Source organism: Tursiops truncatus, chromosome 3, assembly GCF_011762595.2.
Source record: "Tursiops truncatus isolate mTurTru1 chromosome 3, mTurTru1.mat.Y, whole genome shotgun sequence".
Lineage (NCBI taxonomy): Eukaryota > Metazoa > Chordata > Mammalia > Artiodactyla > Delphinidae > Tursiops > Tursiops truncatus.
Window position 1 is genome coordinate 162,504,452 of NC_047036.1, and position 12,728 is coordinate 162,517,179.

The 12,728-nt window shown below is 53.5% G+C and overlaps 2 protein-coding genes across 2 annotated transcripts; both read left to right on the forward strand.

The window, feature by feature from the left end:
• The first annotated feature begins 125 nt into the window (after positions 1–125).
• Positions 126–6,233, forward strand: MRI1 (methylthioribose-1-phosphate isomerase 1). Its single transcript, XM_033854150.2, has 6 exons — positions 126–1,218; positions 1,293–1,531; positions 2,367–2,542; positions 3,817–3,993; positions 4,074–4,298; positions 6,015–6,233. The coding sequence occupies exons 1-6, from the start codon at positions 949–951 to the stop codon at positions 6,158–6,160; spliced, it is 1,233 nt and encodes a 410-aa protein (XP_033710041.1). The 5' UTR covers positions 126–948; the 3' UTR covers positions 6,161–6,233.
• A 154-nt stretch (positions 6,234–6,387) lies between these two features.
• On the forward strand, positions 6,388–10,498 carry C3H19orf53 (chromosome 3 C19orf53 homolog). The gene is made up of 3 exons (XM_004327502.4): positions 6,388–7,605; positions 7,683–7,738; positions 10,054–10,498. The coding sequence occupies exons 1-3, from the start codon at positions 7,509–7,511 to the stop codon at positions 10,195–10,197; spliced, it is 297 nt and encodes a 98-aa protein (XP_004327550.2). The 5' UTR covers positions 6,388–7,508; the 3' UTR covers positions 10,198–10,498.
• Positions 10,499–12,728: the final 2,230 nt, after the last annotated feature.

Sequence of the window (12,728 nt, forward strand, 5' to 3'; positions counted from 1 at the left end):
TTACTAGATGGGCCCAGGAGCTATGCCTGCACCCCTCCCCCCGCAACCCAACTAAGCTTGCCCAGCATCTCATCAGCCAATGCTGATGCTGTGACCACAGCCTGGGTCCCCACCCAGCTTGATGAGAGTTGAAAGGTAGTAGCCCAGGCTGGCCTGTAATCGGTGCCAACTTCCTGGAGGAGGTGGCACAGGCTGGGTATGAAGGATGAAAATGGGACTGGACAGCAGGGGTGCTCGGGATCCAGGCCGGATGCAGAAAGGGATGGAGCACACAGGTGTGGGCTGTTCATTATCCCCCACCCATGGGGACACCCTGGAAGGGTCATGAAAGAGTCCCCAGCGTGTTGCTTCCTTTGAAGGAAACTAGTAAACTGAGCAAAAAAACAGCTGAGCATCCACCAGGTGACTCATGGCCCAGCACCTCCCCCTAAATCCTGGAGAAGGATCCTTTCACAAATATTAACGGAGCACTTGCAGTGCACCAGACGCTATCCTAGCCGCTGGAGACGCAGTGGTGAACGAACCAGACATACGGACCTCTCGGGGCTGAGGTTACGGCTGAATTCTGCTGAACTTGTAATGTGCCCTGTCCGGAGGTAGTGGTGGCCCCCAGCCCGCAGGCCTTTACTCCCCGCGGGGATGGGAAGGTCTCAAGGCAGCAGTAAGAGTCTGTTGGATCTCAGAACCCCCTTCTGGTGCCTTGCTCTACGTGAGGCCACAGGCAGCACTGGCTCTGGCTGGAGAAGTCAGGCACCTGAGGGTACCCACCTGGCACTTAGGAGTCTTGCTATAGCCAGACGCCAAACACAGGGCTTGGCATGCAATAGTTGCCCTATAAATAGTGGCACCATTTTGGTTCCGAGGGTGCGGCTAACTACCCAGGTTTGGCGGAGAAGGTGAAGTAGGACCCGGCGCCTGGTCGGCGGGTCCCAGGAGCCCGCGAAGTTGATGTGCGCACGCTCCTCCTTCCGGGAGAGGTCCCACCCCTGGGGCCCTGGCCTCGCCTCCTGCGCCCTTTCCGGCCCCGCCTCTGGTGCGCGCGGCCAGCTGAGCCCCGGGAAAGGCGGTGATCGCGGCTGCAACAGCATGACTTTGGAGGCGATCCGCTACTCGCGGGGCTCACTACAGATCCTCGACCAGCTGCTGCTGCCCCAGCAGAGCCGCTATGAGGCGGTGGGCTCGGTGCGCCAGGCCTGGGAGGCCATCCGCGCTATGAAGGTGGGGTCGCTCGGTGGGACCGGGGTGGGGGGCTTCCCATGCCTGCAGTCCCTGACGCCCCCATTTCCCACCAGGTGCGCGGCGCCCCAGCCATTGCGCTCGTGGGCTGCCTCAGCCTCGCCGTGGAGCTGCAGGCGGGCGCCGGGGGACCGGGACTTGCCGCGCTCGTGGCCTTCGTGCGCGACGCTCTGAGCTTCCTTGTCACCGCCCGGCCCACCGCCGTCAACATGGCCCGCGCCGCCCGAGACCTGGCCGACCTCGCAGCCCAGGAAGCGGAGCGGGAGGGCGCCACGGAGGAGGCGGTCCGAGAGAGGTAGAGGGGCCTTGTGCCAAGCGCTGCTTTAACCGGCGGCTATTCATTCTTTTTTTTTTTGCACAACGACCCATGTTACAGATGGGGAAACTGAGGCAAAGTGCTCTTAGTCCAGTGCCACACAGGCAGGGCTGGGACTCACCACCGGACAGCCTGGCCCCGAGATCCTTGAACTCAATGCCCTCACTTTGACCCCCCTGAACGTCCCCAGCCCTATCTGCCCTTGGAGGCCCTTTTAAGTGCCACCTCATTTACCTAGTTTTTGCTTTTGAAGAATTTTGTTTCTAGCCCTCGTCCTCTCCCTGCTCTCTTCCCACTCTCTCCCTCCCCATCTGCTGCACAGATACTCTCCATGTTCCTTAACCCCCACCAGGGTCCCTTCTGCCTCAGGGCCTTTGCACACACCATTTCTGCAAGCCAGGTATCCATCTACTTAATCTCCTCTCCTTCGAATTTCAGGTTTGTGCCTTCCCCCCCCCCATATAATACAGCTCATTCCTGTCCTCTGTCTCCTGACTCCGCTGCCTTTTCCTTCACTTTATTGTCTGTTCATCACCTGCTTCCCCCACCTCAGTGTCAGCTCCAGAGGAGCAGAGATTTTTGTCTTGTTCACTGCTGTGTCCCCCAGCCCCTGACGCACAGGAGGTGCTTAGTAAGTGTGTCTCAAGAGCAAATGGAGTTACAGTCAGGTGGCTGTGGCAGAAGGGTCCAGACCCACAGCTGTGAGAGGCTTTCAGCAGGAGGGCTCCAGGAGAGCGGTGTTGGGCAGGGAGGAGGGGCTGGTGTGGGCCCTGAAGGCTTGTGACTTGTGCTCAGAGTCCCTTATCGGCCCCAGAGTGATCCGCTGGACCGAGGACATGCTGGCAAAAGACCTCCGGGACAATCGGAGCATCGGGGACCTGGGAGCCCGCCACCTCCTAGAGCGGGCAGCCCCCGAGGGCGGCAAGGTGACAGTGCTGACCCACTGCAACACCGGTGCGCTGGCCACTGCTGGCTATGGTACAGCCCTCGGTGAGTGGGCATCCGCAGGGATAGGGGAGGGCCCTTTTTGGATGCAAGAGAAAGAAACCCAAACAACTTTATACACCCCCCCAAAATGTGAATTGATTAGTTTTTGTACAGAAACACTCAGGGGGTTGGCTTCAGGCATGACTGGATCCAGAGGCCCAAATCATAGCATCAGGGACCATCTGTCCGTATCCCTAAGATCTGCCCTCCTCCATGGTGGCATCACCCTCATGCTCCACTCGTCGGCCAGGGTTCAGATCACAAGGAAAAGAGCCTAGGGTCTCTATTCCGACAGTGTTAGAAAAGTCTCCTTGTATCTCGGGGGCTCTGATGGAGTCATCTGTCCATCTAGGATCAGTCAGTCGATAGGCCTGGCCTGTGCCATGTGCCTAGAAAATGGGTGGGGGGAGTTCCCTGGCAGTCCAGTGGTTAGGTCTCAACACTTTCACTGCTGTCGCCCAGGTTCAGTCTCCGGATGGGGAAGTGAGATCCCACAAGCCGTGCAGTGCAGCCAAAAAAAAACATTAAATACTTTTTAAATAAAAATAAAGTTAAATTAAAATTTAAAAAAAAGAAAGTGGGTGGGATGTGGACTCCAAGAGGACTGAGGGGTAGGGCGTAGCCCCCTAAAGAAAGATTAGGGTAGCTGTGACCAGGACCAGGGGGACTGGGTCCTGGAGTTCAAGGCAGCGGATTCCACCTGATCCTAAATTCTCCAGGAGGTTTCCCTACCTGCCTAGGTGCCACCCTTGGGCCTGGGGACTGAGGCTCTGATGGCAAGACATTCATTCATTCACTCAACAAATATCTATGCTTAATAAATGCTTATCTCCTGTGTACCCCATCATTCATACATGCATCCATTCCTTCAGTCACTCAACATTTATTAAGCACCTACTGTGTGCCAAGCACAGTTCTAGGAGTTAGGGACCCAGCAGTGGAGAAAGTAGATCAAATCTCTGCCATCAGGAGCAGGAAAATAGGAGGAACAGACACAGGAACAGAACAAATACGTATGATGCATTTGAAGGTGGTAAGTGCTAAAGAGAAAGAGTAGGGGTTGGCAGTGTGAGGGTTGCTCTGTGAGATGGAGGAATCCCGGAAGACCTCACGGAGAAGGCATTCTCTAAACACATTTGTACCAGGCAGAGAGAACAGCCACTGCAAGGGCCCGGGAGTGGGACTGCATGGTTTGGAGAACCATGCTGCTAACCAGTGGGCTGCCCTGCCCATCTGTCCCTTTGCATCTCATCCTCCCGGTGGGCTGGGCCCCACAGGTGTGATCCGCTCGCTGCACAGCCTGGGCCGTCTGGAGTGTGCCTTCTGCACGGAGACCCGGCCCTACAACCAGGGAGCCCGGCTGACGGCCTTTGAGTTCGTCTACGAGCAGATCCCCGCCACCCTCATCGCCGACAGCATGGCGGCAGCCGCCATGGCCCACTATGGAGTGTCAGGTCAGCAGGTGGGGGGTGCCAGTGGGCAGGGCTCCAGGCATCCAGGGCCCGGTGGTGACTCCCGGCATCTCATTCCCCAGCTGTCGTCGTGGGAGCCGACCGCGTGGTTGCCAATGGCGACACGGCCAACAAGGTGGGCACCTACCAGCTAGCCATCGCCGCCAAGCACCACGGCATCCCCTTCTATGTGGCTGCCCCCAGCTCGTCGTGTGACCTCCACCTGAAGACGGGCCGGGAGATCATCATTGAGGAGCGTCCTGGCCAGGAGCTGACCCATGTCAGTGGGGTCAGGATTGCGGCACCCGGTAAGCCATCCGCTCAGAGGGGGGCACCATAGGCCTGGGCACCTCTGTTGAGGCACCCTGACCCCTTCACAGGCAGCAGGTGGTATTTGGGGTGTCATCAGCCTTCTGGGGCATAAGGTGCTCCTTCAAGCCATATTTTAGAGCAGACACGTCTTGGAAGTCAGATTCAAGGTCAGAAGATACAGCTAACGAGTTGGGAAGCCTTGAGCGCATTGCCTTGCTCTTCTCCACCTCTGTTTTCTCACCTGAATAAGAAATAAGAGTACCACCTGGCCGACTGCTCATGAAGAGACAGATATTTCTCAGCCTCCCCACACTTCCTGGCTGTGTAGCCTGGTTGCCTAAAATTCATCCGTAAGAGCCCCATGAGCTGTTTTCATGACCTGCCTCATATACCCGAGGCGGTTCAGTGTAATTAACCCACGTGAAGTGGAGAACAGTGCCTGGCCCTTAGTGCTCGTTAAATAGTAACAAGTATGATCAAAAACCTTTTATAAAAAGGACCAGTTAGGGATAGGGAATTTGGGACTGACGTGTACACACTGCTATATTTAAAATGGATAACCAGCAAGGAGCTACTGTCTAGCATGGGGAACTGTATTCAATATCCTGTGATAAACCATAATGGAAAAGAATATAGATAGATAGATAATAAAAATAGATACATTCATTCTGAAAAAAAAAAATATTTTCTCGTGATTTTTTTGGTGCCCCTACTTTCCTGGAGGCTTAATTATTTAGCACTGATCAAAACCCATAAGACCATGGAAAGCAGAGTTGACAACCCACCGTGTCCCTGCCCCCAAGAAAGCTGGGTAACACGGGCCAGGTGCAGTCTGGGGACCCCGATACTCTGTTCTGGCCACGGATCACAGGAATGCAGACCCCAGGAGAACAGGTCTTTCTTCTGATTTTTCCAAGAGAAGCCTTACGTTTGTTATATGTTTGAAAGCTCCCACACTTGGAAAGCTGGCAGCTAATTCAGTGGTCTTAAAAAACTGTGAACCAGAGAAAACAGTTTGCAGCCTCTTGTGTAAGAGATTGTTATTCATTCAGCAAATATTTTTGAGCACCTGGCCAGTGCCAGGTGACATGATAGGGCCGGGGCAACAGGAGTGAAAAAAAACATAAAAGTCCCTGCCCTCATAGAGCTGACATTCCAGTGGGGAGACAGCCAACAAACAAGATAAATAACAAAATTCCAGTGTATGTTAGAAGGGGGTAAAGGCTGAGGAGAAATAAATGAGGCACAGAAGGATATGGGAAGTGTCTGTGCAGGGGGTGGATTAGACAGGGTTATCAGAGAAGTTCTCACTGAGAAGGTGATATTTGAGAAAAAACCTGAAGGCAGTGAAACATCAAGTCATGTGCGTATCTGAGGGAAAGCATCCAGGCAGAGGGCACAGCCCATGCAAAGGCCCTGGGGTGGATTCTTGGAGTTTCCTAAAGAAATGCCTGGAGCAGGCACAAGTGGGTGGATGTATATAAGACTTTGAAGGCTTCTTCTTAGACAGTGACAATCCAGGAATGTAGGGGGTCTAAATTCATTACTGGTATCAAAACCCATGCCTTCATGCACTTTTGGGGTGAGGATCTCTAGATTCTCAAGGATTCCCCAATCCCAAAAACCACTGTGAGTGAGACAGGTGACAATAGCTTGAGAACTTTCAATGAGCCTAATACCTGCCTTTCTTGCCTCCACCCTCTCCCCTGAAGGAATTGGGGTTTGGAATCCTGCCTTTGATGTCACCCCCCACGACCTCATCACTGGCGGCATCATCACAGAGCTGGGTGTCTTTGCCCCTGAGGAGCTCCGGGAAGCCCTAGGTGCCACGGTCACCCTAGATGGACCCCAGAAGTAACCAACCTAGCTGTCCATATCCTGCCCCCATTATTTTTATAATAAACTTATTGAATGGCCTGCCCAAAAGCTGACCTTGTTCCCCCAACCACAATTCTTCCCAGAACAGAGAAAGCAGACAGGGCCTTTGCATGGCTCTTAAGATCCCAGCAGCTGAAGTCAAGCTGCCTGAGTTCATATCGCAGTTCTACCGCCTTTTCTTTTTCTTTTTCTTTTTTTAATTAATTTATTTATTTTTGGCTGTGTTGGGTCTTCGTTGCTGCGTATGGGCTTTCTCTAGTTGTGGCGAGCAGGGGCTACTCTTCGTTGCAGTGTGCGGGCTTCTCGCTGCAGTGGCTTCTCTTGGTGCAGAGCACGGGCTCTAGGCGCTCGGGCTTCAGTAGTTGTGGCACACGGGCTCAGTAGTTGTGGCTCGTGGGCTCTAGTGCGCTGGCTCAGTAGTTGTGGCGCACGGGCTTAGTTGCTCTGAGGCATGTGGGATCTTCCCAGACCAGGGCTCAAACCCGTGTCCCCTGCACTGGCAGGCAGATTCTTAACCACTGCGCCGCCACGGAAGTCCTCCACCGCTTTTTCTGTTGTGTGATCTTGGCCAAATCACTTCACCTCTCCATGCTTTGTTTTCCTCATTTACAAAATGGAGACAATACTGGTACCTCCCTTTTTGGTTGCTCTCAGGGCTGGAATTAGGGTGACACCTCAGGTGCAAAATTTTAGAGGAGGCCCTGAGAAGCTCAGTAGTCAAGATAAAGAATAGCTTCATGCATTACTTTTGAAAAATCAAAATTAATGCAAAAACAATCCATGGTGAACAAAATATAAAGATATTAAATAGAACGAAACCCTGACCTTGCATATCCTGACCCTACTCCCTTCACTCCTGATACCAGCCCTCGTTCCAACAAAACTTTATTTACAACATCAAGTAGCCAGTCCACAGGCTGTATTTGGACGATTTTTCTTTGTATTAAAATATTATTTTTGAATGTTGAATATATCTTTATCTTGATAACTGAAGTTCGGGGCACCCCTTAAATTTTGCACCAGAGTGCCTCACTTGCCTGACCGTAAGTCCTAGACTTGAAGTTTATGTATAAAAAGCACAAAACAGCATAAGTTTTATAAAGCAGATAAGCACCCAGTAAGTGTTAGCTTATCATTATAACCTTTACTTCGAAATGTTTGCGCAATGCTGGCTATCATCGACCGTCGTGGGTAGTGGTCACTTTAACTCTTTGCCACGTTGTATCCCGTGAGCCATTCCGCCCTCCGGCCCCACTGTATCCCATCGTGCCCTGCGTTTTTCGTCTGCGACCTCCCACAGCCCCGCCTCTTCCGGTGCATGACTGATCATGGCGCAGGGGCAGCGCAAGTTCCAGGCGAGGAAACCAGCGAAGCGCAAGACAGCGGCGACAGCCTCGGAGCGGAACCGGGGCCCGAGGAAGGGCGGTGAGGAGCGGGCCGGGGACTGGGGGGCGAGGTGGGCCCGAGGTTCTCCGGCCTCACGAAATCGCATCTCTCCCCAGGTCTCGTTATCGCACCCAAGAAGGCACGCATCGTGCAACAGCAAAAGCTTAAGAAGGTGAGTTCGAGCGTGTGAGAGGCCCGGGATGGAGAACTCCCAGTGCTGTAAGCTTCAGTTTCCTCCCTTGTGCAGTGGGTACGGAAACATTACCTCCCAATCAGTGAGATTCCTAAACCCACGAGTGGCGCGCAAAATGTGTTCGGCACACACTGGCAGCTTTCGCTGAAATTGTCCTCGTTAATAGACCCCGAGAGGGAAGGCAGCCTGGGAAAGGGGTGGAAAACCCCAGCTTTGCAAGAAGACAGTGCTGGGAGCAAAGCGCAGTTCCATCGACAGCTAGTGTATCTTCACCCTGAGCTTCTTAAAGAAGAAACGGTTGTAGTGATAGCACTTTTCTTCTAGAGTTGTAAGGATTCAATGCCATAGGACACCTGTAAATCCCTGAGAACAGCACAGGGCTGAAATAAACGTTTTTGTGGTTGTTTTTAAGTGTAGCTTTTTCGTGTGCGGGTGAATAGGGTTGATCTTATAAAGAAGTTGCAAAGAGATTTTTGTTAAGGTTGCAAAGAGACGTTACAAAGATCTGGTGGAGGCAGACCTGAATTCTAATTGTACAACACACACTAACTCACCCTATAATCTTGAGCAAATTGTTTAGAGCCTCAGTTTTTTGTTTTTTTGTTTTGGCTGCGCTACACAGCTTTCGGTAGTTCCCCGACCAGGGATTGAACCCCGTGCCCCCTGCAGTGGAAGATGGTATCTTAACCACTGGATCGCCAGAGCCTCAGTTTTCTTAGACCTGGGAACCCAGCAACCTGCTTACCTCCATGTCTCAGCCGGAGGGGGAAAGTGTCTCGTGAGCATCTCAAGCTCAGTATGTCCAGAACCAGGGTCCTGATCCTACCCCCACTGTGCTCCCCGACTCCACCATGATCCTGCCACAGTCCCTCCTTCCAGATACTCGGGATTCTCCCTTTCTCTCACATACAGGTTGGATCTCGTCCTTTTTGCCTTCAGGATTAATCTAGATTCCACCCACTTCCCACCTCTCTGACCCCCCAACCTGGTCCCATCCCATCATCTCCCACCTGGACCAGGGCAGTCACATCCTCCCAGATCTCCTGGCCCCGCCATTCCCCATAGCAGCCAGAGGGCACCTGTGAGCACCTGAATCAGGGCACTTCCCTTCTCTGCTCAGAACCCTCGGTGGCTCCCACCTCACTCAGGAAGAGCCCAGGTTCTCCCCACAGCCCACAGGACCCGGCACACTCTACTCCTGTCTTTTCCCTGCCCTCACCTCCTCCCTCTCTCCCTCCAGCCTCACTGGCCCCATAACTGCTCCTTGCCCCACCTCAGAACTTTTGCACTAGCTGTTTCCTCCGCCTGGATTCTTCTCCCGGAAATCTACACGGCTTCCTTCCTCCCAGTCAAGTCTGGCTGCAAGCGTTGCTTCTGAGCAGCTATCCCTGATGGCAACCCCACCCCATCCCTCACTCATCATCCCTTGTATTCTTTTCTCCATAGCAGCACTTGTCATCTGTTATCCTTCAACAGTTGACCAGAGGGACTTCACTGGCGGTCCAGTGGTTAAGACTCTGCGCTTCCACTGCAGGGGGCGCCAGTTCCAGTTCCGATCCCTGGTTGGGGAACAAAGATCCCGCATGCCACTGGGCGTGGCCAAAGGAAAAAAAAAAAACGGTTTACCAGAATTTGTCACTGACAGCTGTGTTGTCCACACACACTGAATGTCAGCTTCATGAGGGCAGAGGTTTTGCTGTGTCTTTGCTGTTGTTTCCCTTGCACCCAGGCGTGTGGTGACAGTCATGGTTGTCATGGTCATTGGAACTCACAGGTAGGGCAAGGGAGCAGTTTAGGTAATATGATTAAGCTACCAGTTTTGGACCCAAACACTTGGGTTCTGATTCCTGTGCCTTTACTTGCCTGCACCTCTTATTTCTCAGAGCCCCAGTTCACCATTAGCAAAGCAGAGACAAGGGGAGGCTGCCCGCCTGGAGGCTGAGGCTGGGGACTCTGGGCGTGCTGGGTTCCAATCTCCCATCACTCACATGATTTGGGAATCCTGGGCAAGTGCCTCCTCGCTACATGTGCGTCAGTTTCCCCAGCTGTAAAGTGGAAATGGGCAGAGGTTTAGAAGCTGAGATCCAGAGATGAGAAGGGGTTTTTCGGTGTGCAATGTTCCCAGGGTATGGGGCAGAAGCAGGACTTAACCCCCAGCCACCAGACTCTCAGGTGTTGTTTCGGGGGGAGTTGCTGATCCAGCCCCTTGTGAGCTCACAGGAGAAAGGGCAGCAGACCAGGCCCTCCCTCCCGCCTCAGGTCCCAGTCTGATTGTGCCATGGTTGCTCCCTCAGAACCTGGAGGTCGGGATCCGGAAGAAGATCGAACATGATGTGCTGATGAAAGCCAGCACCAGCCTGCCCAAGAAGCTGGCGCTGTTGAAGGCCCCCACCAAAAAGAAGGCGGCAGCCCCCGCCTCCACCAAGACGCCTTCCTAAGGATGCACCCCAGCAGAGGCCATCGCCGCGGCCCTGTCTGTGCTCAGACCTGTGCAGGGAGGAGAGGCCGTGCTCCCCAGAGCCTTGGGTTGCGCCTCAAACTTTACTGGGGCCCTGGCCCGTGAGCACGTGATCAGCAGGTCAGAAGTGCACTGGCTGGCTTCCCAGCGTGCCAAGGCCAGGCCAAGCTCAGGCCAAGGCCAGGAGGATGCCTTCACCAACTTCCTGTGTCCCCCTACCCCTCCCCACATCCTGTCTCCACTGGTTTAACCCGGAGCAATAAACCTGACTTTGTCATTCCTCCCACGGTCACATGCTCCTGTGAGCGGGACGTGCTGGGGCCTGCGGCCAGGTGCCCCGACCAGGTCATCCCCAGCAGTTTCCACAGGAGACTAGCCACGTGCCGGGGAAGGACGAATGGGCTTCTGCACCTCCAGCCTGGGAGCCAGGGGAGAGTGTTCTTTCCTCCTGCCTTGGGTGACTCACCTACATACCCTCCATGGACATGCCTGTGTCACCCCCTCTGCCGGGGACCGGCCAGGTAGCCTAGTGAGTCACTTTCCCATCTGCAGGACAGGTACTGACACCACCTTGTAGAGTTAAAATGCCGATTAAACCAGAATGTGCTTATAAACTTCTCAGTGCCACCTCGATCTTTAAAGAAAGTCATAAGTCATAACAGCAAGTAGGAAGCACTGCCTGTGGCCCAGGCACTGCTCTGGTGCTTTCTACACATCCCTTCAGTCCTCATGATGCCCAGGTCAGGTCACATTAACATTCCAGAGCAGGGACTTGAACCCGGCACTGGCAGAGCCCCAGTACGTGTTCTCGGCTGCCCATCTGCTGCCTCTCTTAACAGACCAAGTTTCTGTTCTGTTCCATCCTGGGCTCCCCTCCCCTAAAACGTCTGTGCCTGTGGGATCGGCTGAGCCACTGTCTCTGGAGGGAGGTGGGAGTGCGGTGGCTGTTCCCCTGAGGTGGGTGACTGAACTCCCAACATTTTTCTTAAAAGCAAGGGACAGACACTGGAAAACAGTTTGGTGGCTCCTCGGTAAGTTCAGGCTGCAGTTACCACGTGACCCAGCCGTTGCCCACCAGGCACACACCCCAAGGGATCGAACACAGACTCAGTATCTCGCACACGTACGTTCACAGCAGCACCGATCATGGTCACCCAAAGGTGGTAGCAACCCAGATGCTGCCAACAGATGACTGGATAAGCAAAGTGTAGTTTATCCACAGGATGGAATATTATTCAGCCATAAAACAGAGTGATACAGTTCACCATGGGTGAACTTGGAAAACATTCTGAAAGAAGCCAGACACAAAAGGCCACATAATGTGTGATTCCATTCATGTGAAATGTCCGGAAGAGGCAAAGCCAAAGCGACGGTGGTTCCCTATGGGGCGCCAGGAACTGGGGGAAGGGCAGTGGGGAGTGACAGCAAATGGGTATGGGGTCATCTCTGGGAGGTGATAAGGTTTTGAAACTAGATAAAGTTGGTGGTTGCAAATGTTGTGAAGGTGCTAACTGCCACTGAATTATACCCTTCTAAATGGTGAATTTTCCATGTGAGTTTTAACCCCCGGAAAAGGCAGGAACGGTAATTTCACATGCAAAAAAAAAAAAAAAAAATCCTGATTTACATCTCAAAAAACACAGGAATTGTGGCAGCAGAGCCCTAATTTGATGGCGAGACTTCACAGTTTGGAGTTGTCTGGGGCCCAGGGCTCAGGGTTTCTGTTAGGGGGAGGAGAGGGGCGGAGGATGGGGCCCAGGCCCGGGACTGGAGGGCAGGGCTGCCGCTTGGCTCTGTGATGCCCGGAGTCTACCGTTCCTTGAGCCCCACCTACAGGACCTGGACCCTCCTGCCATCTGCCCACCTCACAGCAGTCTCTCCCCTAAGCAGACAGCGAGTGACTTCTGCCCTTTGATATGGAGTCGCTTTGCACGTTGGGCATCTATTGTTCGCCTACTGCATGCCAACCTCTGGGCTAGGTAGAGCTGAGAACTGACATTCTAGTGGGGAGAACAGAAAGGAAGGAAGCCCCAGGCCACCCCTTCCAGACCCCCGCCTCCACCCAGTCCTGCCCCCTGGCTTTTTTCACCTCCTGTTCCTTCCCCCTCCCAGGTGTCCCCTGCTCCTGGAAGGGGTCACTCTGTGCCACTCTCGTCCGTTTTCTACTCTGCATCTTTGTTGTGTCTCCAGCACCTGGAACAGCGCACAATAGTTGCTCCAGGAACAGGTGTTTGTTGAATGAAGGAAGGAAGGAATTGTTTCTTTCTGCAAGGAACATTTTGCGTCTCTGTAAATCAGTTCTGACCATTCAAAGCGTCATCGCTATACAGCACGTCCTTCCCTTCCGGGTTAGCTGGTTCATAACAGCGTCTTTGAACTATTTCACAGCTCCATCCATGAATTGTAAGCAACTGATAGCAATACAGAACCACTCTTATCTGCTCATTCTGGCCCACGCAGCTGAGGTTCCATTGACAGCCCTCCTCCCCTGCGGAAAAACCAATTTGCCTC

Excerpts from the sequence above, each read along its gene's own strand:
- MRI1 (XM_033854150.2), top strand. The coding sequence starts at position 949 with ATGTGCGCACGCTCCTCCTTCCGGGAGAGGTCCCACCCCTGGGGCCCT. Across the intron at positions 1,532-2,366 it reads GAGGAGGCGGTCCGAGAGAG|AGTGATCCGCTGGACCGAGG; the intron begins GTAGAGGGGCCT and ends TATCGGCCCCAG. Across the intron at positions 4,299-6,014 it reads GGTCAGGATTGCGGCACCCG|GAATTGGGGTTTGGAATCCT; the intron begins GTAAGCCATCCG and ends TCTCCCCTGAAG.
- C3H19orf53 (XM_004327502.4), top strand. The coding sequence starts at position 7,509 with ATGGCGCAGGGGCAGCGCAAGTTCCAGGCGAGGAAACCAGCGAAGCGC. Across the intron at positions 7,606-7,682 it reads CCGGGGCCCGAGGAAGGGCG|GTCTCGTTATCGCACCCAAG; the intron begins GTGAGGAGCGGG and ends ATCTCTCCCCAG. Across the intron at positions 7,739-10,053 it reads AACAGCAAAAGCTTAAGAAG|AACCTGGAGGTCGGGATCCG; the intron begins GTGAGTTCGAGC and ends TTGCTCCCTCAG.